At 43.0% G+C, this 23,342-nt stretch overlaps 2 protein-coding genes across 2 annotated transcripts; both read left to right on the forward strand.

The window, feature by feature from the left end:
• The first annotated feature begins 4,051 nt into the window (after nt 1-4,051).
• GDF9 (growth differentiation factor 9) lies at nt 4,052-7,673 on the forward strand. Its single transcript, XM_050962741.1, has 2 exons — nt 4,052-4,496; nt 6,733-7,673. The coding sequence occupies exons 1-2, from the start codon at nt 4,052-4,054 to the stop codon at nt 7,671-7,673; spliced, it is 1,386 nt and encodes a 461-aa protein (XP_050818698.1).
• Nucleotides 7,674-13,906: 6,233 nt separating this feature from the next.
• On the forward strand, nt 13,907-15,051 carry LOC127055667 (cytochrome b-c1 complex subunit 8). The gene is made up of 2 exons (XM_050962898.1): nt 13,907-14,118; nt 14,818-15,051. The coding sequence occupies exons 1-2, from the start codon at nt 13,965-13,967 to the stop codon at nt 14,910-14,912; spliced, it is 249 nt and encodes an 82-aa protein (XP_050818855.1). The 5' UTR covers nt 13,907-13,964; the 3' UTR covers nt 14,913-15,051.
• Nucleotides 15,052-23,342: the final 8,291 nt, after the last annotated feature.

Raw genomic sequence — 23,342 nt, forward strand, 5'->3', positions numbered from 1 at the left:
CCGATGCCCTTCATAACCTGAGACCCAAGAGAGTGATGTGACAAGTGACTCTTTCCCTGTGAAGCGAGACAAAGGCCAGGAGGAGGAGCAACTGGCAGGTCAGAGGTGGGGTCGCTGGAAGCTGGGAGATTGCATTTTTTGGGACTGAGATGGGGGCGTCCAGGGCATCTGGCCTGGGGTCCCCCAAGATGGACTTGGCTGAAAGTCACTGATTTGTGTGCTAGCAAGTTCTGTTCTACGCTGTTTTCCTGTTGACTAATAAACCTTATGTTTTACGCTGGCTGAGAATCACTGCTGACTGCAGATATGGGGTGCAGGGCCCTTTGACTTCCCAGGAGCCCCTCTCAAGAAGATTCGCTACAGGAAGTGCACAGTGTGGAAGGGGATGCTGAATGCTCCGGGGTCAGATCCAGGAAGGTCGAAGGCCTGGAAACTTCTTGCCCTGGTGACAGTATGCTCAGAAAGAGGAGGCATGCTACCCCAAAGTCCTGACTGGCTCCATATGTAGTTCCAGAGCATCATCCAATGACTCCATGACACAAATGCAGCCCATTGGATAAAGTAGACAATGCAAGGGCTGCCCTAAATTATGTATGCCTCCTCAGGAAGCCATTAGCATGGCAACACTGCTGAGAATGCCCGTGATATTATGGGCCAGATTTTCAAAAAAGCTCAGCTCTCACTTGTGGGGGCTGAGGAGAGATGATGGCCAGACTGTCAAAAGAGTTCAGCCTAGTAGATGTATGCTTTTTAAAAATCAGGGAAGGGAGTTGCTGTACTCTAAGCACTTTTGAAAATCTAGTCCCACTTGTGGGTACTGAATACTTGAAAAAGTAATCCCCAGATCTTTTGAAAATCTAACTCCATGTGATCTAGACCTGTTATGAACATGGTTAGACAACACAATGGTTAAAATGTCAGCCGTTAGTTTGTATTCACTGTTGCTGCCATCAGTGGAGCTGCACCTTGGGTAGTGCATTGGTGGAAATTAGAACAAAGGTGACAGTGTAATCACACCATATGGTCCACTCAGTCCATGTCTTCTCCGTTAGGATTGCTAACAAAGAGGCCAGATAATATACATGGCTTTTGGTGACTGGGACACTTGACCACTGGAAAGGGCAACTTATTTCATCCTATAAAATAGTGCGCTAGCAGAGGTCTTTAGGAGCACAGGTCACCAAACAATGGCCATTTTCAAGGCACCTCTGACTAGGACTAGATTCACACCTGTAATTTAGGTATAGAAGCCTCTATAGCTCATTACTACTTCCTTGAGCCATCCAGTCCACCTGATACATATTTAAAACTGTAGATATCTTTTTAATCCCCTCTCATCTCACTGTGCAGTATATGTGTAAGACTATCTGAGATTTTACTAGGACCCACTATATACAATTATAGTAAAAGATTTATTATTACCTCAGCATCTAGAAGTTAAGAATTGTTGGAGTGGCTTGATGCTAGCATGTTGGTTGATGGATGCTATTTAAAAAATGTACGGAAATATAAACCAACCCACACAACAAAACTTTTAAATTTTAACTGACCTTAGAAGTTGCAGTGCTCTCCTCTTATCATAACCTAATCAGATGTGAGCAGGCAAAAGAAACAAGGTTACATTATTTGGGAATATAGATGGGTAGCTGAATATAATCCTAATCAGTTTTACAATTAACCTTCCAATCTGAGTGAAAGTACGCCAGCCTGACATTTTGTAAATTAACTAAGCTTTCTCTGAGCTAGCATTCCTTTCTTGGAACAGTGAGATAGGAAAGTTAACCAATGGGGTGACATTTCACCACACTACTGATAACATGGCTCTAATTAAAAACAACTGACAAGAAAGGAGATTCTCTCAGGTATTATCCTAATAAAATAAAAAAAATCCCAATTAGACATGTTCAGCAACAGGCAGCTCTCTACATTCCAGAGGTAATCAATAGTGCGCTAGCAGAGGTCTTTAGGAGCACATTCCATAGATAGCTGGTAGTGATTGAAAAACACCCTGCTTATTTAGATGCCTAGATTTCAGATTGGAGGTAGAAGGGCTTTACTTAGGGATTGGAAGGTAATCTAAGGGCACTATAAGCACAATTACTTTTCTATTCCATTTCTCTAAGACTGGTATTAGTGTCTGCAGAGAAGTGAACGGCAAGAAGCATGTTAACAGCAAATGATAGCTATAAATCAGTTCCTTTACACTTTAATTAATACCTCTATTGCACAATCAGGTAGTTAAGGGCAAAAAAACCTGTTTTTTTGTCAGAGAAAGGATTTTTTTAATTTTGTTTTTATTGTAATTTAAATGAAAAAAATTCTGTTTGGAGTTAAATATTTGCCTTCAGTATTTCCAGCTTAGGCATCACGGTGCTGAGCCAGGGCAGAAGAGTCCAAAAAGGAAACTGACTGGGAATAAAACTAAAATAGGTGACTTACAAAAAATAAATACTATCCATGGGGAAAAAGAAGTAAGATTTTGAACATTCATTTATTTTTAATTATCTCAGGTATTACTAGTGAGTTTTCTGTTTTATATTAAATATATTGGGCCAAGATCAGGCATGAGTTAAGTGGGTCATTGACTTCAGTGGAATTGCTCCCACCCCACCCATGTCTGCATTTGGCTCATTCATTATAAACTGACAGAAAAGTACAAGTCTTTTACAGTATATAGTGGAGTACCTTAGCTGTTTACAAAACACATTAAATATATTAAACTGTTTATTTTATTCCTGTTGATTTATATTAGTTGCCATAAACATGAGAACTACATTTTAAATAGCTTATTATACCATCCTATTACAAAATGAAACGTAGTTGGAAATATTTTTCCAGAATCTGCTCAGCTCAGTGAGAATCTCATGTAATGAGAGCTGAGCAGATTTTATGTGAACTTGCCTGAAGGTCCTGATCCAGTAGGTGTGCACAGATCTTTGGCTGAATGCCTATCTTTCCCAGCTTGTCAATCACTCTGGGGCTTAGTCAGGAGACAGTGTCTTGATACCTATCACAAGGCAGTAGTGCACAAGCTCAGGTGCCCAGAGTGAGGCTGTACATGCCAACAGGAAATAACGTTGGCACTGAGTTTGGGTGCCAATTGGGTTAGGCAGAAGCTGAGTGAGGTTTGTGGACCACAGTGGTGCCTAGAAACAGGAATAAGGTATCTAAATACCCTTGTGCAATGTGCATCCCACCCTAAATGCCAAAGATCACACAAGAAGTTAACAGGGTGAGTAGGGATAGGAATTCAGCCATTTCTAGATCTATGCTTTGAACACAGTGTGGCCACTTTTAGTCCCTCTCGTTACTAGTATACTATCACTACTTAGCTCACCAGAGAGATCTACCTATAGAAGGCATTCATACCATGCCCAGAGTGTACCAGAGCAGCTAAACATCAGATTTCAAATTAAAGAATTATTCATGAAGGACTCTTGTTTCCTGTTTCACCCAGTTACTCTGAACCTTTCCCTCTATTTCCTTCTTCTTCTCCTCTTATTCCCCGTTATCTCAGCTGTGGTACTGTAAGAAACCCAATTTCAGTCTTTCTGCAGGAACCTTTTTCTTACCAGCTCATTAAAAGATTATCATGGAGATTTTTTTTAACAGTTACCTTGGGGTGAGCATCATTATTGTGGTAAAAACATGTCTGAATGACACAGCTATGTTAGAATCACAAGTTGCTTTGGGACAGTAACTACAACCAGCCAGAATAAGTATTATTCAGCCATCATTTCTTGTGGTCCCTTCTGGAAGCTAGAGAGGATGAACATGCTAATTAATTAGCACCTTTCTATAATCAATAATGGCTTCCATGTGAAAGTGGGTAAGTTGTGAGAGTGAAGCACTTGTTTGCCTACATGTGCAAAGATTCTAGCCTGAACTCAAATGGCCACTTGGATTCACTCCCCAGCTGTAGGTCTCTCCCTCTGGTGTAATCAGAGACATGCTTCCTTCCCACTCACACCTGAAATATATTTAAGAGGCCAGGGTTGGTTCTTTTTCTCTTCTGTAATATAACCTGTCATGGGGATAGGGTTTTTCTGCTATGACCTCTAGCATCATGGTAATTCCCTGGAGAATCTTCATCTGTTTCTATTACTCTGTCAGGTTACTTTCTTCTGTTGCTCTGTGTTCCCCCAGCTCTAGGGATGAGGCAGTGTCTGAGAGGACCCCTGAGTTGTTGCTTGTTCCTGAGGATGAGTCCCCTGTGCTACCTCCAGTGTTGCTACTGCCACCAGGTGTAAGAAATGGCTATGCCCTCCTGCCACCCCTTCTCAAGGTACTGTCTGACCAGAGACCTCACAGTTGGGAAGGTGAGTCCCCAAGACTCCAACCAGATTCCAGAGCCCTTAGGTATATGAAGCGGCTATATAAGATGTCTGCCACAAAAGAAGGGATCCCAAAAGCCAACAAAAGTCACCTCTACAACACTGTCTGGCTCCTCACTCCATGTGCTGAGTGCAAGCACCACCCCAAGGACCAAATAAAAGGTAGGTGAGGAAAGGCCTGTGTTTGAGGGGAGGGGTAATTAAGAAGCTTTTTCCCCCTTTCCTTCAATGGGGTAGCCTAAAGACATTTCTATTCTCTACAGAGGTATAACTGTTAAATCTACTGAATGACTCTTCCCTTGTGTTGATGGGTTTTTCCATAATCTGCCTCTCCTTAAAGGGTGTTTAGGCCAGGCTTCTCCATAATTTAAGCCTTTGACCCTACATAATACCCACCTCTAAAGCTATCTTGAGTAAAGTAGGAAAAAAGAAATAATTAAAATCTGTTGGATGTCTTTTGTCCTTTTACTGACTTTTAGATTCTGCATTTTACAGTCAGCAAAATCTGCCTCAGTAATGAGATCTTATTAATGATGTGTTGGGATCCCATTACAAGAGGACTTTTCCACATTAGTCCACTGTTTCCACTGTAGTTTCTAACAGTGAAGAACCACTCCCTTTCCCCCACTTTATGAATATCCATATTTGGAAAGCATGACTTCTGATGAGTTAATTTCAGAGCTGACAAACTGATGCAGCTGGGAAGCTTCAAGGAGAAAACGATGGGGTGGGGTGGGTTGAAAGAGGTGGTCAGATTGCAAGACTGGCAACCAGCAATTCTTGACTTCTAATCCTACATATATGGCTGTGGACATGTTACTGCAACTCTGACTCAGGGTTTCTCCAGCCATTTAAAAAAAAAGTGTGGCTACAGATGTGAATCTTCACATTATATTTTAAGGCAGAGTGTTCTGTAAGATGAGATTTAATAAGTGATATTTATTATTATGACCTGTCTCAAACTGCAGCCAAACTATTGTTTTAGGTACATTGCTATCAAATCCCCTGTGTAGCATGGTATTGTAATGCTTAAAAGCAAAAACTAATTATGGGTGTGTCTCCTTTTTAAGATGTCTTCTATGTTATTATAGTGAGTTCAAGTTTAGCCACCTGAATAACTCTCAATCTCAATGTGCAGCTATACTCAAAAAAGCAAACCATTTTAGGTTTTAGTGGAATAGAGAATAATATGAAATATGAGCAGCTACATTAAATCGGTAAAGCCCTCACTTAGGGATACCAGTACTGTATAATATTCTATCTCAATAAATAAGGTTGCAGAATTAGAGGAGGTTCAGAGAAGGCTAACAATGATTAGTAGCATGGAAAAATGCTCCAAATGAAACAACTGGAATTCTTTATCTTAGAAAGCAGATAAATAAAAGGGGAACATGATAAAAGTATTAAATAACAAATGGTATAGAAAATATAGATCAGGAGCATCTGTCCTCCCTGTTTCATAATACAAGGACACAGTCAATGAAATTGAAAGATGGCAAATTCAAAGCTGACACAGGAAATACTTTTATATGCAATGCATAACCAGACTGCAACGCTCGTTATTACAAGATGTCATGGAGGTCAAGAATTTAGCAAAAGTCAGAGAGGGATTGGATAGCTATATGAACAAGAATATCCAGCGTTGTTTGTAGTTAATGAAGAAAAAATTGGAAGGGTTATAAAACCCCAAAGCCAAGGGGTTAGCTACAACAGGTTAAGATGACTTTCATGGAGGTAGATCTTCTCACATCTACTTATTTCAGGGTTTCTTGCACAGTCTTTCAGAGAGTTGCCAGGTCAGGATCAGAGACCCTTCAGAGGAATATTACCCCTATAAACCAGAGTTCTAACTCAGTAGGCAATTCCTGTCTCCCTGTGACTGACACTAAGGAAGGATATTGTCAACATCTTGTTTATATAGCTTCCTCCTCACCCACTAGTTTCTAATACTACTTAAAAGCCTGCAAAGATCTCTTTTTCTTTGCCATTGCTATCCTATTCAGTTTTGCAATTCTTCCTTCCTTAACCTAACAGAAACAGATTGTTGCCAGCCCCCTTTTTTATGAAGTATCACGAGTGTTGGCACAACTGTGTGAACAATGTGTGGAGCCAGCAGGTCAAGCCATCATTTGTTAGCTCCTCCAAAATGTTAATTTGTTTAGTTGTGGTGTGTTGTGTGGGGTTTTTTGTTTTGACAAATTGATGCATTTTCTTTAGAGTAATAAGATTTTGGAATCTTATTGGGAAGATCCCCTGCCAGGCTACCACATTTAAGTTCAATTGAATTTTGAGGTCTAAATTATTTTCCCCCTTTAATGACTTATTTCTGTTTTGATTATGCACATTAAGTGCTATTGAAAACTGTTTAATCTCTACAGAGATCTGTTTTCTTTTTCAGAAGACCTTCACTCAGTGGATCTGCTTTTCAATCTGGATCGTGTTACTGCGCTGGAGCATTTACTCAAGTCTGTCTTGCTCTATTCCTTTGACAGATCAGTTTTTAGTTCTTCTGCCATTACATGCACGTGCCACGTAGCTGTTAAGGAAAATGATCCTTCTGGTCAAGTGTGTCCTAATGTACTTCAGCCAATTACTTTTAATCTGCACTTTGAACTCAGAAGACACAAATGGATTGAGATTGATGTGACCTCTTTTCTTCAGCCTCTAATTGCCTCTAACAAGAGGAGTATCCATATAGCTGTGAATTTCACTTGTCTGAAAGATGATCAACACCACAACTCTAACCTGGGAAATTCCTTTAATATGGCATTGGTGCCCCCTTCTCTTCTCTTGTACCTAAATGACACCAGTGAGCAAGCTTATCGCAGGTGGCATAGAAGGAAAAATCCAATGTGGTCCAGATGGAGAAATAATCCACTTGCAGATTCCTTGGAAGAAATGGGAACAGAAAATATGCAGTATAAAAGGGCATCTCGCCACCGAAGAGATGAAGATGTGAAAGAGAACCCATCTGCTCCAACTTATAATTTGAGTGAATACTTCAAACAATTCCTGTTTCCTCAAAATGAATGTGAGCTTCACAACTTCCGACTAAGTTTTAGCCAACTGAAGTGGGACAAATGGATAATAGCACCACACAGATACAGCCCTCAATATTGCAAAGGTGACTGCCCAAGGGTGGTTGGGCATCGTTATGGGTCTCCTGTCCATACAATGGTACAGAACATCATATATGAGAAATTGGACTCCTCTGTTCCAAGGCCTTCTTGCATTCCTGCTGAATATAGCCCCTTGAGTGTCTTGACAATAGAGCCTGATGGTTCTATAGTCTACAAAGAATATGAAGATATGATAGCTACTAAATGTACTTGTCGGTAACATTTAAACACCACTTTACTGCTACTTATTTCAGAATATTTTTCCAATACTCTAAGCCATCTGTAGTCTTGACCAACTGAATGTCATAAGTGTAAGCAACTTCTATTAAATAGATATGCTAACAATTTAGCATGGAGTCAGTGGCAGGTATCTGCATAATGGCATCACTTATTTTTGTAGCCCCGTGTAACTAATTGGAAATATGAAATTAGAAATTTAAGGAAACTTTATTTAATTTCCTTTTATATGGAGAAATAATCCATAACTGAAATCCTGTACACTTTTATCAAAGATATAATTCTATTGTAAGCTTTAATGCTATGGATAAAAATAAGGGGAATAAATGCCTGTCAAGTCATGTCATTGGTGTGGTTCTTGTTCTGTCTTGCTTGCATCCAAAAGACACTTTATATTTTTGGCAAGTGTCTGAGCACAGAAGGAGGCTTTAGTATTTCTGACTTTCTCAATCACTCAATTTTTAAGTATGCTTTTAATGACTCAAACCAGTTCCCTCTCCTTTTTCTATGACAAAATTCAAGGTTATCTCTGATAAATGGACAACCTGTTTTGTCAAACTAAGGCTTTTTAGAGGTTGGTAAGTGAATATACTATTTATCTGGAGACATCCTAATTTTGTATCAGGAAGTCTAACTACATTTCTGGGCAGTAACTAGTAATATTCTCATTCAAACATTTTAAGAGAATTGTTTCTACAGTTAGCAGGAAAAATCACTCCCTTACTAATGGGTTATTTAAAACTGGCATTTAGTAACTTTTTTAATGCTGCTGCTTTTCTGTTATGGCCAGCTATGAACAAGAAATAACTATTCAGACTATGAACTAAACTTTAGAAGTAAAACCATACTTGGTATGATTTTAAATATACAGCATCCTGCTTGAAAAGAACATTTAAAAAAAAAACAATTTAGTCACTTTCTGCTGAAGTTAAATGTTACTTAAATACAGTAGAGTTATGAACTGACCAGTCATTACACACCTCATGTGGAACCAGAAGTATGCAATCAGGCAGTAGCAGAGACAAAGCAAGTACATTGTTAAACTAAAATAAGGGAAAGTTTAGAAAAAAAAAAAGAGAATTGATAAGGTGAAGAAATTTTTCTGTGCTCGTTTCATTTTAAATTAAGATGGTTAAAAGCACCATTTTTCTTCTGCCTAGTAAAGTTTCAAAGTTGAATTAAGTCAATGTTTGGTAGTAAACTTCAAAAGAACCATAATGTGGTGTTCAGAGTTAAACATTGCAGATACAAACCACCATTCCCGAGGCGTTCATAACTCTGAGGTTCTATGGTATGCATTGGTATTCCTAAACCTGAATACTCTCCCTCAAAAAAGGCCAGGCTTAATTGATTTAAAATTAAAGTTCAGAATATCAAATAACTTAATGTTCCCTACTCCTGTGGATCTCCAGAGCTAAATCTCTGGTCCTGCTACTATTCTAAGTATCTATTCCCATGAACTTCTGCTGTGAACATACTCTGTAATGGAAACCTGCCCCAAGAGCTCTAGACAAGCAGCTACTGCACACAAGATTAGTTTGAAGTCATTTTAAGATTTAGAACAGATTTTTTTTATTTGCTCCTGTATCCCCCTTTCATCTGGTGTGGTTCCACAATGCCTTTCTAGCTCAAAGCTTGCTCCTTAAAAGTAGCTGTTTAAAATGACAATCATTAACTATAAAGAAACTCTTTTTACCATAAAAATACTCTAAAATCTGTGTTTTAGAATCCGGCCAGATAGATCTCAGTGCTGTGACAGAGTGAGCTAGAGCAGTAAATTTTGTGCTGGGAGCTGTGCAGTTCCAAATCTAAAGCATGAGGTGCATGTGATTTTTATGGACATGGGAGAGAAAATGGTAACTACCTAGAGACTACACCAAGGCAAGACATGTTCCATGTGTGTACTTACTATAATCATGAGTGTCTTTCTGGAAAACTAACCAACTGTTGTACATTGAGAACTTAAGAAATATGGACTGTTCAGCTGTCTTTAACCTGAGGCTTTTACAGCACTTCACAGCACAGCCTCTCAAGGAAGTATTACTGAGATTATAAACTCTTCTGGGCAGGAATGTCTTTCTATATGTTTTGACAGTGCCCATGACAATGCTGTCCTGGTTTCTGAGTGAGGCTCCCAGGTGCTACTGTAACACTAATCCACATGCTGTAGATGGGAAAACAGGCCCAAACAGATGAAGTGATTTAATCAAGTTGAGAGAGGAATTTGACTCTATGTAGTGAATTAAAGATCCTTACTTTACCTCTTCACTACACATATGTAATAACCTTAGTCCCAGATTTGGACCTTAGCGTCCAAAATATGGGGGTTAGCATGAAAACCTCCAAGCTTAGTTACCAGCTTGGACCTGGTACCTGCTGCCACCACCCAAAAAATTAGAGTGTTTTGGGGCACTCTGGTCCCTCTGAAAAACCTTCCCTGGGGACCCCAAGACCCAAATCCCTTGAGTCTCACAACAAAGGGAAATAATCCTTTTTCCCTTCCCCCCTCCAGATGCTCCTGGAGAGATACACAGACATAAGCTCTGTGAAACTACACAGAGTGACTCCCCCTCTCTGTTTCCAGTCCTGGAAGCAAAAAGTACTTTCCTATTCCCCCAGAGGGAATGCAAAGTCAGGCTAGCAATCCAACACACAAATCTCCCCTTGATTTCTTCCTCCCACCAATTCCCTGGTGAGTACAGACTCAATTTCCCTGAAGTAAAGAAAAAACTCCAACAGGTCTTAAAAGAAAGCTTTATATAAAAAGAAAGAAAAATAAGTACAAATGTTTTCTCTGTATTAAGATGATACAACACAGGGTCAATTGCTTAAAAGAATATTGAATAAACAGCCTTATTCAAAAAGAATACAAATCAAAGCACTCCAGCACTTATATTCATGCAAATACCAAAGAAAAGAAACCATATAACTTACTATCTGATCTCTTTGTCCTTACACTTAGAAACAGAAGACTAGAAAGTAGAACTACTTCTCCAAAGCTCAGAGCAAGCAGGCAGCCAGAAAACAAAGACAAAGACACTCAAATCCCTCCACCCAAAGTTGAAAAAATTCGGTTTCCTGATTGGTCCTCTGGTCAGGTGCTTCAGGTGAAAGAGACATTAACCCTTAGCTATCTGTTTATGACAACATAATGTAAAAAAGTCTTGCAAAATCCTAGTGATAAACTACAGTGTTTACGTAAAGCTTGACACAGCTATGGCCTCCTGAGGTATCCTACTTGCCAAAGTGGACAATCTGATGTTTTATAGGATGACTTAAACAAACCTTCATAATACAGCTAGTAAAGAGCCTGATGCTGTAGACTCTTGTGTGTGTGAAGTTACTGGGCTGAGTTGGGCAAATAAAAGATGATAGGAGCAAGTCCTAATTGTGCAATGGTGTAGCTGCTAGGATGGAGAATTCCAGCCTGATCCTTGCAACTGTTCATGTTACAGATTGAGACAGGAAAGCTGAGCAACCTCAGATTTTACTAACTGAAATGAAAACTTTATATATATAAATAACTATAACATTCAGCCCTAACATAAATTTTAACGATTAGAAAATGTGTATGCCAATATACCCCTGGATTCTATTTACTGACCTCTCAAGACTACAATAAATCAACAAAGTACTTTGCACACAATTTCAGACTGGTATGAATTTTGACTGTAAACTCCAATCTCTGGCCAGTATGACTCTTCAGTAGCAGTACAATATGCTGTCATGTAAGACAAACAAGCTTGATTCTTATACTTGGCTATTTTCACTGTCCTGCTCATCAGACTGGTTCTTCCATCCTCGGTGCCTGGGCCAGCAACAATCTTTCTGGATGAATCATGTGGTGTTGACAAACTTCTTAGTGAAGATGATGCAGGGCCTTTGTGGTAGGAAGGAAGCATTTGGAAGACACAAGAAACTTTACCCTCCAATTAAGGAAGAAATTCAGGAAACAGCTCAGTGGTTTGAGCATTGGTCTGCTCAACCCAGGGTTGTGAGTTCAATCCCTGAGGGGGCCATTTGGGGATTTAGTTGGGGATTGGTCCTGCTTTGAGAAGGGGGTTGGACTAGATGATCTCCTGAGGTCCCTTCCAACTCTAATAATCTATGATTCTATGAAACTCCCATAAAACAAGCAAAAGTAGGCTGAATGAACAAGACCTGTGTCAAATGCAAGATAAGGTTCTGGGGCTACCAGGTTAATTAACCAATTGGCTGTAGTAGCAGCAGGTGCTATTCCTGTACACCCCCACCCCCCAAATGCATGGATCAGTATGACCTATCTGGAGCAGGAGAGGGGCCTAGTACCTTGACCTCAGTATGGTGCTAAAGTCCCCAGCATGGTCACCCCACATCCCTGACTGCTCTCTACAAATAGCAAAAATAATTAATTCACTGAGAGATGGGGGGAGGGGCAGAGTAGCCTCAGGAGAGGTTATTCCTTGGGGATGAGGATAGTACCATAGAGACTGTGTGTGGGAGTAGCTCCCAATGGGGGAGGGCAGTGAGGGTGGGGCAGAGGGACCCTGGTAGACCCTGTGGGGTATTGAGGGGGGCAGAGACTATGAGACCCCATGGGAGTAGTGGGGAGGGACAAGACTATGCTGACGGTGGGGGACAGGAGGACTCTGGAGACCCCACAGGAATAAGTGGGGGGCAGAGGGACCATGGAGACCCCCATGGGGGCAGGGACGAGACTATGGTGACCCGTGGGAATAGTAGGGGGCAGAAGGACCCTGGAGACCCTGCAGAGGTAGTGGGGGGGGGGCGGAGACCATGGAGACCCTGCGGGTTCAGTAGCAGAGGGGTAGAAGGACCCTGGAGACCGCACAGGAATAGTGCGGGGCAGAGGGACCATGGAGACCCCCATGGGGGCAGTGGGGGCAAGGGAACCCTGCCCCTGGAGAGCCCGCGGGGGAAGGGGGGACAGTGGGACCCTGGAGACCCTACAGGAATAGTGCGGGGCAGAGGGACCATGGAGACCCCCACGGGGGCAGTGGGGGGAGGGGATCCCTGCCCCTGGAGACCCTGCGGGGGAAGGGGGGACAATGGGACCCTGGAGACCCTACAGGAATGGTGGGAGGCAGAGGGACCCTGGAGACCCCGCAGCGCTGGTGGGGGAACAGAGGAACCACAGCGGGGACTCGCGTAGAGGTCCCGCCCTCCCAGCCTGCAGGGGGCGCTGCCGCCTGCCCGTCCTCTCCGCCCCTACCTCGGGAGGCGGGGCCAGGCCGGGCGGTGAACCCGGAAGCGGAAAGGGGGCGCTGGCAGGACCACAAAGACGTGACCTCCGGGCGTCCGGGTGAGAGCGGAGCGGCCGGGGCCAGTCGTTCCTCCGCCGCGGGTGAGCGCGGCGCGGCTCCCAGGGCCTGCAGGCGGGGCCGTAGGGCTGAGCGGGCCGTTCGCGGCGGGCAGGTCTCCCCCCAGTCAGTTACTCCTCACGCCGGCGTGGCTCCCTCCGCCCCTCCCAGCCAGACCCCGTAACCCGGCCGGCCTGGTCCCCAGGGGCGCTGAAGTTTGACTCGGGGGTGGAAGTTGAAGTAACACCGCGTAGCGTCCTCTCTGCGCGGCTCAGCCCCACCCAGGTGCCTTGGTTCAAATCACCCCTTGGAAAGCCTCGATTGAAATCACTGATTTTAATCAGCGTTTCCATGCGCCCCTCAGACATTCTGTAGAGCAGGTGCATTCTCATTGGGAGCTATAATCCTCCAAACATGTTGACTTTCAACGTAAGTAGAGCCTTTACGGTATGTTTGGTGCAACTTTTTGCAACCTAGTGATGGTGTCTACACGATGGTGTCTCCTGGACTCAGGCTGGGTCCAAATGCTTGTGATGACTTCGCCAGTCACTTGCTCAGTAACACCATCTCTAAGTCTGCCACAGGATCAAGCCTTTTAATACAGTACACGACCTATTGTGCTGTATTTATAAAGCGTGATCTCATAACTTGGAATTTCATTCACTGATTCTTTATATTAAAAAGCATCCTGTAACTCAAGAGTTTTGGACAGAGGCTTGTGAGTGCAGCAAATTTTTATTTAAATGTTTTAAGAGATAATAGTAAGTTTAGGCCTTAACATATTTTGTATTAAGTTCAGATTTTGTTTTAAATGAATTTATTTTTGAGAAGAAAAACTATTTTTAAATGTTAAAAATCCAATTTTTTTATCATACAAATCATCAATTTGGATCCACCCTGAGGAATATTGTGTTTACAATCAGTCTCTCTCTATAGTAACTAGTACTTTGCTTTTGCAGTACAGGCAATTAAAAATGGGTCGCCATTTTGGAAACTTGGAAAGAGTGAGGCATGTGATCACTTATAGCTTGTCTCCATTCGAGCAGAAGGCATTCCCTAACTACTTCACCAAAGGAATTCCAAATCTATGGAGGCGATTTCGTTCACAGGTCTTCAGGGTAGCTCCTCGTAAGTCCTAATTCCTTTGCTTGAGTGAATTGTTTAAACTTCTGAACTGCCTTGTGTACCATATGTACTGCATTCACTAACAGCAGAGTTAAGTTAAAGATGCTGATTGGTGTCATTTCTGCATCTATATTTCAGATCTTTGATATTTTTAAAAAGCTTATAATCTTCCCCTGCCCACAAGCATGGAATTTCATGTTAAAACTTTTATAAGAAGATCTTAAACAAATTCAGGGAATGAAATCATCATCAAAACTACAAATGCATGAGACAATTTGTGGAGCAGGTATGCTACATAAAGGGAGATGAAAGAGAAAATGTTCTAGATATGGAGCCAGCAGCTGTCATGGGTGGATTTAAGTTCAGAGGAATGGGGTAAGAGCTGTCAGGAGGAATTCTTCATACATCATAGGGCCATCCTTAGTACACATAGGATTGCCTGCAAATCTAGGCATCCATAATAGGATGATGGCAGAGTGCAAATACTCATCAGGATGATTTTTAGGTGCTTAACTCCTACCTGTATTGGAGAGGGCTTTAAAAATCCAAAGGAACCGCCTTAAAACATGGTGATCTCTACAGTGACACTTCCACAGTCTATCCCAGGACTCTGATCAATATAGCATAATGCAAGAAATGTTCATGTATCTAATGTAATGTAACTTGTAGATGGTCACTGCTTTTTTGTTTGTTTTGTTTAAGCTTTTGTGGTGGCCTATGTTGTTTACACATGGGGGAACCAAGAATTTGAGCGACTGAAAAGGAAGAACCCTGCTGACTTTGAAAATGATGAGTAATACAGCTAATACGGAGACCGCAGTGTATTAATGGCAGTGTCCCTTCCTTGTTTCTAATCTTGTTCACATATACACAAAAGGATATTTATAATAGCAGGCTGCAAAAGCTTGTTCAATAAATCTTAGTTCCTATCCTGCAGCATTGTGTGGAATTCTTGTCTTTGACTGCTTTAGATCAGCCTGTTGGCCTTGTTTCACACACTTGATACAACTGAGGCTCCCTAACAGCTTTTGAATTCTGCAGAACCTAAGTTTTCATTTTAAGAGTGTCTAGCCTTTATTGCCATTAAAGACATTCCAGACACACTGAGTGTAACTGATGCAGTGTTGTCTTCAGGGAGAGAGAGGTGAGCTCTGCTTCCACCCCAGGCTGCATCCCTGGCCCCATCCCTAGCCTCCACATGGCTCTGCTCCCAACCCTGCAACAGCCTCGGCTGCTGGCTGTGGTTCCATTCCCAGCTGGGGACAGGGCTGGGAACGGAGCCACACCTGGCCACAGGCCCAGCTGCAGCTCTGCCCTCAGCCTCTGCCCCCTTACTCCTGTCAGCGTTTCCCCCCTCTCCCAAGGCATGGCTCCAGGGGGGCCATGGACAGCTGTAAGGGGGATGTGACCCTCAAAAGTTTAGGAACCACTGCCCTGTTGTGAAAATGATTGATTACACAATAATGGTTCTATTTATCTGGCTCTTGTATGAGGGGTTTAATTCATTGGCCACTGGGATATATTAAATAGGGGTGTTACCAACACAGACCAGAACTGGTTCTCAGTTCAGGGATGGTCCCTGTAAAATAAATCATCTTTATACCTGAGAGAGGTTTCCACTAGGGTATATTTAGATAATTTCTTGTCTGTAATGGCTGTTGTAGAGCTATATTTATACCCAAAGTTTTTCTTTTTCCAGCTTGTCTCTCAAAAGTAAGCGGAACATCTATTTTCTTTTATGGGCGGTGTCAGCATAGGCTCTGCCAGGGTATGCTAAAAAGGCTTCACCTTTCTCAGGCTAAACAGCTAGTTCCAATTGCTTTTCCCCTTTGGCTTATTTACCCTTTGTCTAGATCTACTGCCACGTTGTTCCTTGGGCGGCTGCTGACTGAGAACGTGCATGGCATATCTGCAGCAGGAAGACGGAGTGAAATTCTTTTCTCTGAATGCATATTGCCTTTGTGATAACTATCACTGTGCTCGGAGGCCTGAATCTTCAAGGAGCGAGATGGATATGGAAAGGGCTGGCTTTGCCTCTCTGACCCCACTGATAGGCTTTTAAAGGAATTTTAAGTGAAAGTTGTAGACTGCTTACCGTTTTATTAACAGATGTAGGAACACTGGCTGCATTTAATACCTTCATATTTAGCATAGTCTACCCCTAACTGAAGTGAAAAAGCTCATACTGCTTTGTCTGAAATAGATCAGCCCATCTTAAATGTTTGCCAAGTACTTAGAAAATCCTGAAGATAATGCAAATAACCTTCCAATGCTAAATCACATTGTTGGCTCATCCTGTGTTGACGAAAAATTAGTCACCTTGTTGGTTTGACTTTGGGTTTGAGTTATATTTTACTCCTGGGGGAATTCTGTGTGCCTGCAGAAAATGCCTCCCCCCCAGATTACTTCACTTCCCTGCAGCAAATGCCATGAAAGCCATGCAGGAGGATGAGCATGGGTGCAGTTTTTTTTTTTGGGGGGGGGGATTTTCCCCCAAAGGCAAAGCATGGGGGACACATGGGGTTACATGCTGCTCCCCCTCCCATTTCTGCAAGTGCAGAATTGCCAAGCTGAAGGAGGCTACCTCTCAGCTCTGCTGATGCTGCAGCTGAAGGCTGCCTTTTTCTAATGCCAGTCATGTTCCCTGTCTGCTGGGCGCTTTCTTGTTTCTATGCAACAATGAGTGCCTGCGGTGGGGCTGGGTAAGGGGAGGGGCGTGGGTGAAGAGGTGGTGGGGAAGGAAGGGGGTGGAATAGGGCAGGGGGAAGAGAATGGGGAAGTGGGAGCCTGGCATGTGGCAGCAGCTGGGACTCCTGTTAAGCAAACCCATCAAACTCTCACCCAACAATCCCTACCCCACTCCCCCAGGACCCCAACCCCCCACACTGAGCCCCTCACACCCATACCCCCCACCCCGCTGAGCCCAAACCACCTTCACCTGGATCCTCTGCAGTCCCATTGCCCCTGTACCCCAGCAATGAGCCCCTGTGCATCTCAATCTCCCACTGAGCCATCCACACCCAGATTGCCCCACACAGAAACCTCTCACCCCATGCCTGGATCCCCCCCCCACACTAAGTCCCTCCATATTTGGATCCTGCTGGGCTGAGCCTGTCCACCCACACCCAGTACACCTGATGCAGAGGGGAAGAGCCCCAGGGTGTTTCTGGGACAGGCCCTGCCCTTGCACCATGTCAGGGTCAGGTGTAGCTTTATTGCCGAATCCACGCACTGAGGGGGCAGGGGGGGTGTCTTCAGGGTGCTCCCCCTGGCCATGCTGGAGCCACATTTATTTATTAACAAAACATTCAGAATTTTAAAATGTGCACAATTTTTTTTGGAGCAGAATTCCCTCAGGAGTAATATTTCAGTGGCATCAAAACCTAAACCTAGTGTACTGAAACAGCTACAATTTCCAAGCCACTATGGCAAACATATTGGTAGGTGATAGCTTTTGTATTAGTAAGAATGGTGGCAAAGCTCATCAAAGGCAGACTTAATAATACTAGATTGCAGTATAAGGCCCATCATTGTTAGGGAAAAGACAGGCTTCCTGTGCAAGCTTTCAGCACTTAAGAGATTTTGCTTTTTTTCTCCCTCCCTCAAACTCATCTCTTTCAAAGCTTAAACTAATGAAAAGTGTAAAAATGCTCTACCGTGTGATTTTACTGAACTAGTATAGTTTCTGTATCAGTTCCTGTAACGGATGTCTTCCCTGGAGAATGACTATTTCTTCAAGCTGGGGAACACCAGCATTCTTCCTGCTGCAGACCAAGAGCACTTTGCTCCAGCATTTGCTTTATTTTTATTTTTTTACTTGCTTTGTCAAGCCTGAGAATATTTCAAGCTCCGAGAGCTGTTGACCTAAAATTTGGGCAAATTGCTGCATTCTGCTGCAGTGCATCACCACCCAGCTCTTCGATTCATACAGACATCCTTCATCCCAAACTTTGTATCCATATCCTCCATGTTAATCTTTATCTGGTAAAGAGTGCTAGCTGAATGACAGCCCACAGCTGATGTCCTTTCATGTCAGGGCTAGGGAAGCTGCCATTACCCACGGTTTACCTGTTCTGGAAATAAAGAGACAATTGGTTGTCTTCCACTGCTATGATACTCACCTTTCAGAAGAAATACAAGAGGGGACTTGCATAAGCAAGAAAATAAGGAGAGTGCTGCTTTCTAAACTGGAAGCTACTGTTTCCCAAGATGGGGGCAGCTAGGTTTACACAGCTCATCAGACTTTCAAAGTCCACTCCAGACAAATTAACTATCACACCACACAACCCACAAGTCCCATTTAACAAACAGGGAAATTGGCACACAGAGGAGGTTGTGTGACTGGTACAGGACAGTGCCAGCTGAGAGTCTAACAGCCTTTCCAGCTCCCTGCTTAAAGCGCTGGCTGACAATTGCTTCTTGTACTCATCTCTGCTTGTTGGTAAGGGCTGCTAAGTAGGCAATATGGAGACTGGCTGGAGAATGTACTAGGGTTCCTCAGATTTATGAGCAAGATGCAAAGGGAAAAAAAGGGCTCATAAGCACAAGCAATTACTTCAGGCTCAGCCCTTTTGACCTGCTGTACTTTACCAACTGATCTCCATCTTAAACAGCAGGCCCAGAGAGGGGGAGTACAAAAGGTTTAATTCTTGCTTGCAGTGAGCTGGTACAGAGGTAGCCAGAAGCATAAGTGGAGAGGGGGATAAGACAGAAAAGCTGTCTGACAATATGTAAAGATTTCTATTTTGAACATCAGTCCAACTCTGCTACAAGATAAATGCAAGGGCTGTTCTTTGCCTATTTAGGGGTCATCAGTCCTACAATGTGGCATTATAATTGGAATTCCTCCCTCCGAGCTGGCATCAGCAAGTAGCTGCACATTAAAGTAGTTGTGGAAAACTGCCGTACTCCTTTCTATGTCGGTACTCCCTTCTATGTCGAGGCTGTTTGATAGGGATCATTTAAAGTTTTCTGCACTGGAGCTTTTTACATCAATTGTATTTCAACTTTGTTGTGTCATTATACAGTAGCTTCAAAGGAACTCTGAATACGTCACAGCCACTATGCTCTCCAGAATCCTCAGTGTTCCTAAAGTAAGTGTAAGGGACTGGACTAAAGATACAGGGCTAGTGTAGGAATGAGTAATCTCTAAAACCCTCCACTAGATATAGCTCAGTAGGAATCAAACCATATGTGGAGTAGATTTGGGAGCCAGGCACAGAGTACAATAGACATAGCACAAGCACAATAGACAGGAAGGGCTGGAAGTGACCTCAAAAAGGTCAAATCAAGCCCCCTGTGCTGAGACAGGACCTTTCTTGACAGGTGTTTATCCAACCTGTTCTTAAAACCTTCCAATGAGGGGGATTCCACAACCTCTCTTAGAAGCCTATTCTAGAGCTTAACTACGTTATAGTTCAAAAGTTATTCCTAATATCTAACTTAAATCTCCCTTAGTGCAGATTAAGACAATTACTGCTTCTCCTACCTTCACTGAACATACAGAACTGTTGATCATAGTCCTTCTTACAGCCCTTAACATACTTGGAAGACTATCCGACTAAACATGCCAGGTTTGGTTTTTTTTAACCTTTCCTCAGAGGTCGAGTATTCTAAACCTTTTATAATTTTTGTGCCTTCTTCTAGACCCTTGCCAATTTCACATCTTTCCTAAAGTGTGGGGCCCAGAACGGCACAGTATTACTAAGGCCTTGCCTGTGCCACGTCCAGCAGAACAATTACTTCCCATCTTGAACATATGACATTCCTGTTAATACACCTCAGAATGATATTAACCTTTTTCACAACTGCATCACACTGACAACTCATATTCCATTTGTGATCTACTATAACCCCCAAATCTTTGTAAGCGAGATATGAGAAGTATTTCTTCTGCTCTACTCTGCACTGATTAGGCTTCAGCTGGAGTATTGTGTCAAGTTGTGGGTGCCAAATTTTAAGAAAGATGTGGACAAATTAGAGAAAGTCCAGAGAAGAGCAACAAAAATGGTTAAATGTCTAGAAAACATGATTTATGGGGGAATATTGAAAAAAAATGGGTTTGTTAAATCCTCTGTCTTCTCTTCTCCAGAAACATAATAGTTTTCAAATACATAAAAGGTTGTACAAGGAGGAGGGAGAAAAACAGTCCTCCTTAACCTCTGAGGATAGGATAAGCAGCAATGAGCTTGAAGTGCAGCAAGGGTTAGGTTGGACATTAGAAACTTCCTGTCAGGATAGTTAAGCACTGGAATAAATTGGTCTAGATAAATAGTCCTGCCATGAGTGCAGGGTACTAGACTAGATCTCCTCTCAAGAGCCTTTTTAGTCCTACAATTTATGAATGTGTCAAAAGTCTTAATAAACTCAAGATTTTCACATCTACTACTTCCCTCCTATGCAGTAGGCCATGAAGGAGAGCAAAATACTACTAGGCCAAGAACACAAAAGCAAAATCCTAGAGCAGTTTGCCTCCAAAGTGAAAGATTTGTTGGGCAAATGAGAGGAAACTTTCATTTTCTTCTCTTTCCTGTTGCAGTCCCTTCTTTTATTACTTGCCCCAGATAGCTTCCTACAAGCTGCTAGTCCACCCCATCAAAGGGGGCTGTACTGGGCTATCTCCCATATGTTCTAGAGTACACACGGAGGGTGTGGATGGGAGAGCTGGCAGCAAAGAGAGAGAGTCATAGGAGGAAGACAGTATAGTCTTGCAAGTCAGGACTCATTCTAGAAAAGTCTTGAGACAGCCCTTTCCGCCAACACAGCACCCTTTAATTGGCCTTGTGCAATTATTGGACATCCTTACTCTTTAAGGACTAATGTGTTAGGACAGCGGTTCTCAAATTTAGCAACCCGACAACCCCCATTTTGATGTAAAATGTTTTAGAGACTCCCAAGACCCCCCCCCCCCGCTCAGTCCCTGCCTCACCCCTTTCCCCAAGACCATGCCCCTGCTCACTCCCTCCCCCACTCACTTTCACCAGTCTAGGGCAGGTTTGGGTGCAGGAGGGAGTGGGGTGCGGGCTGTGGGCTGGGAGTTTGGGTGCAGGAAGGGGTTAGGGGTGTGGCGCTTACCTGAGGCGGCTCCTAAAAGCAACCAGCAAATCCATCTGCAGCAGCTCCTAGGCAGGGGCCCAGGTGGTCTCCACAGGATGTCCCTGCCTGCAGGCACTGCCCCCATAGCTCCCATTGGCCACAGTTCCCAGCCAATGGGAGCTGCAGAGTCGGTGCTTGAGTTGGGATGTGCTAGCCATGTCCAGGAACAGCACAGACCCAGGGTCCCCGCTCCTTACCCTCCTTCACACCAGGGAACATGGAGGTGGTGCGGGGGGGGGGGGGAGTTGATCAGTGGGACCCACAGACACCCTGGAGGGAATTCCAGGGGTCCGCAGACCCCTGTTTGAGAAATGCTGTGGTAGAAGAAAGACTAATCCTAAAGTCCATACAAGGAGGACAGGAGCTTAGTATTAAATGGTCTCAGCTGAAAGATCCATACTTAAATGTGCCAGATCTCAAACCATGTAGTTCATCATAACAAAGGATCTGGATAAACACTGCCAGCTTTTGACCCTGTTGTGGTGATACAGGCTCTTTCAAAGCTAATTGTCACACACATACACCACTCTCTCCAGCTTATACATATGCTACTTTTGATCAGGGAAAGTCTAGATGAAAAAGAAACAGGAGTGGGAGGTAGAATATTTCCACTGCTCAGGTTTTCATCTCAGTCACTGCACAAGGCCCTGGTAAAGATCCATTAGGTACCCAATTGCATTCATTTCACCTCCAGCATTTTATTTAAAAGTATATTTTACATATATAAAGAATCCATGTATGAGAAAGTGGGAGGCCTTGCCATCGTTTGAGTAGCACCCACTCTTACACTCTCAGCAGCAGATATTGCTAGTAGTAGTTTATAGCTGAATGTCAAGCTGACAGCAATTTGAAGCCACCCTGCCGCTGCCACTGCCACCTCTTCCAGCCAATTAAACACCCACTTGTGCTAGGCCTCCTGGGGAAGCAACAACTGTATCATGACTTATTCATATACATACAGCACCATGTACATTACCTCTGAATAGGTCCACATTAACACCCCGGAAACTAACATTTATAATTATGCATTATGAATTTCAAGTGAAAATCATGAAGTACAAAGCCCTTCAGCATTAATAAAAGGACACAAAACACCCCTCTGATGGTGGTGGTATATAATATTTGATGAGGAGAGACTGAGGCACACAGGTAAAATAATTTGCTCAAGGTGTTCTAATGCTAAAAGTGAGGAGCAGAATCAAACTTCCATCTTCCACTTTCAAGCTAAAACTATTAGACAATGCTTCCTCCCCTATTTAAGAAACCCACAACATTTTAAGTACTTGCAGCCATGGAAGTGAAACGGTTACACCTGTTGCTCCCCAGTGAATACACTGGAGTCAATGAGGCCAACAACCCTTTTTGCAAGCAGGTACACAGCTTTAGGTTTAAAAAAAGTAACAGTCTGTAGGATCAGTTTCCCCACATACTAAAGTACACGTGTAAGAAAAGTAAATATAGTTTGCCAGATGGATAGACCTTGAACTTGGTGACTTTAGTAGACATTAACTTATTAAATTTCTCCTGGTCTCCAAGATGAACTTTGTCCCTGTGACAACTGGCAGCTGATGCAAGGATCGGGAATTGAGGCTATAAAAGTCTAGCTGAAAGGTTTCAAAAATTCATTCAAGAGTCCAGCACTTTCCACGAATGCTACTAGCGACTGGCTGCCTAGCCAAAGAAGATGCAGTGTTTGAAAGTTATAGCTGTCTTACTACTTTGTGCAGCCCTCCTGAGCCAGGTAAGAGCAGGAGGAAACATTTTAATTTAAATGGTCAGGCAATTACTAACATGAAAGTTTATGTGCTTGCATCAATAAAATGCTGTGCAGTATTTAGAGTTAATGGCAGAGTGTGTCTCAGTTACTTCAGCAAGTGAAGACAGCACGAGCCAGTAGTCTGAAGTATTATCTCAGTTCTGACACTGTCAGTTTAGGCCAGTCATTTAGTGCATCTGCATCAGTTTCTTTACCTATGAATGAGGATGGCTGCTTCCGTCCTAGAGTACTGGAGAACCTTAGTTGCTTTCGATACAGAACTTTACAAACGTACCAAGCAAGTATACTTTCAAACAAGAATAACGTTATGATCTGACTGCCAAATGAAGCATTTGTAGATAAGTTATTTGCAGTC

Source organism: Gopherus flavomarginatus, chromosome 7 (genome assembly GCF_025201925.1).
Source record: "Gopherus flavomarginatus isolate rGopFla2 chromosome 7, rGopFla2.mat.asm, whole genome shotgun sequence".
NCBI classification, from domain to species: domain Eukaryota; kingdom Metazoa; phylum Chordata; order Testudines; family Testudinidae; genus Gopherus; species Gopherus flavomarginatus.

Excerpts from the sequence above, each read along its gene's own strand:
- LOC127055667 (XM_050962898.1), top strand. The coding sequence starts at position 13,965 with ATGGGTCGCCATTTTGGAAACTTGGAAAGAGTGAGGCATGTGATCACT. Across the intron at positions 14,119-14,817 it reads GGTCTTCAGGGTAGCTCCTC|CTTTTGTGGTGGCCTATGTT; the intron begins GTAAGTCCTAAT and ends GTTTTGTTTAAG.
- GDF9 (XM_050962741.1), top strand. The coding sequence starts at position 4,052 with ATGACCTCTAGCATCATGGTAATTCCCTGGAGAATCTTCATCTGTTTC. Across the intron at positions 4,497-6,732 it reads CCCCAAGGACCAAATAAAAG|AAGACCTTCACTCAGTGGAT; the intron begins GTAGGTGAGGAA and ends TTTCTTTTTCAG.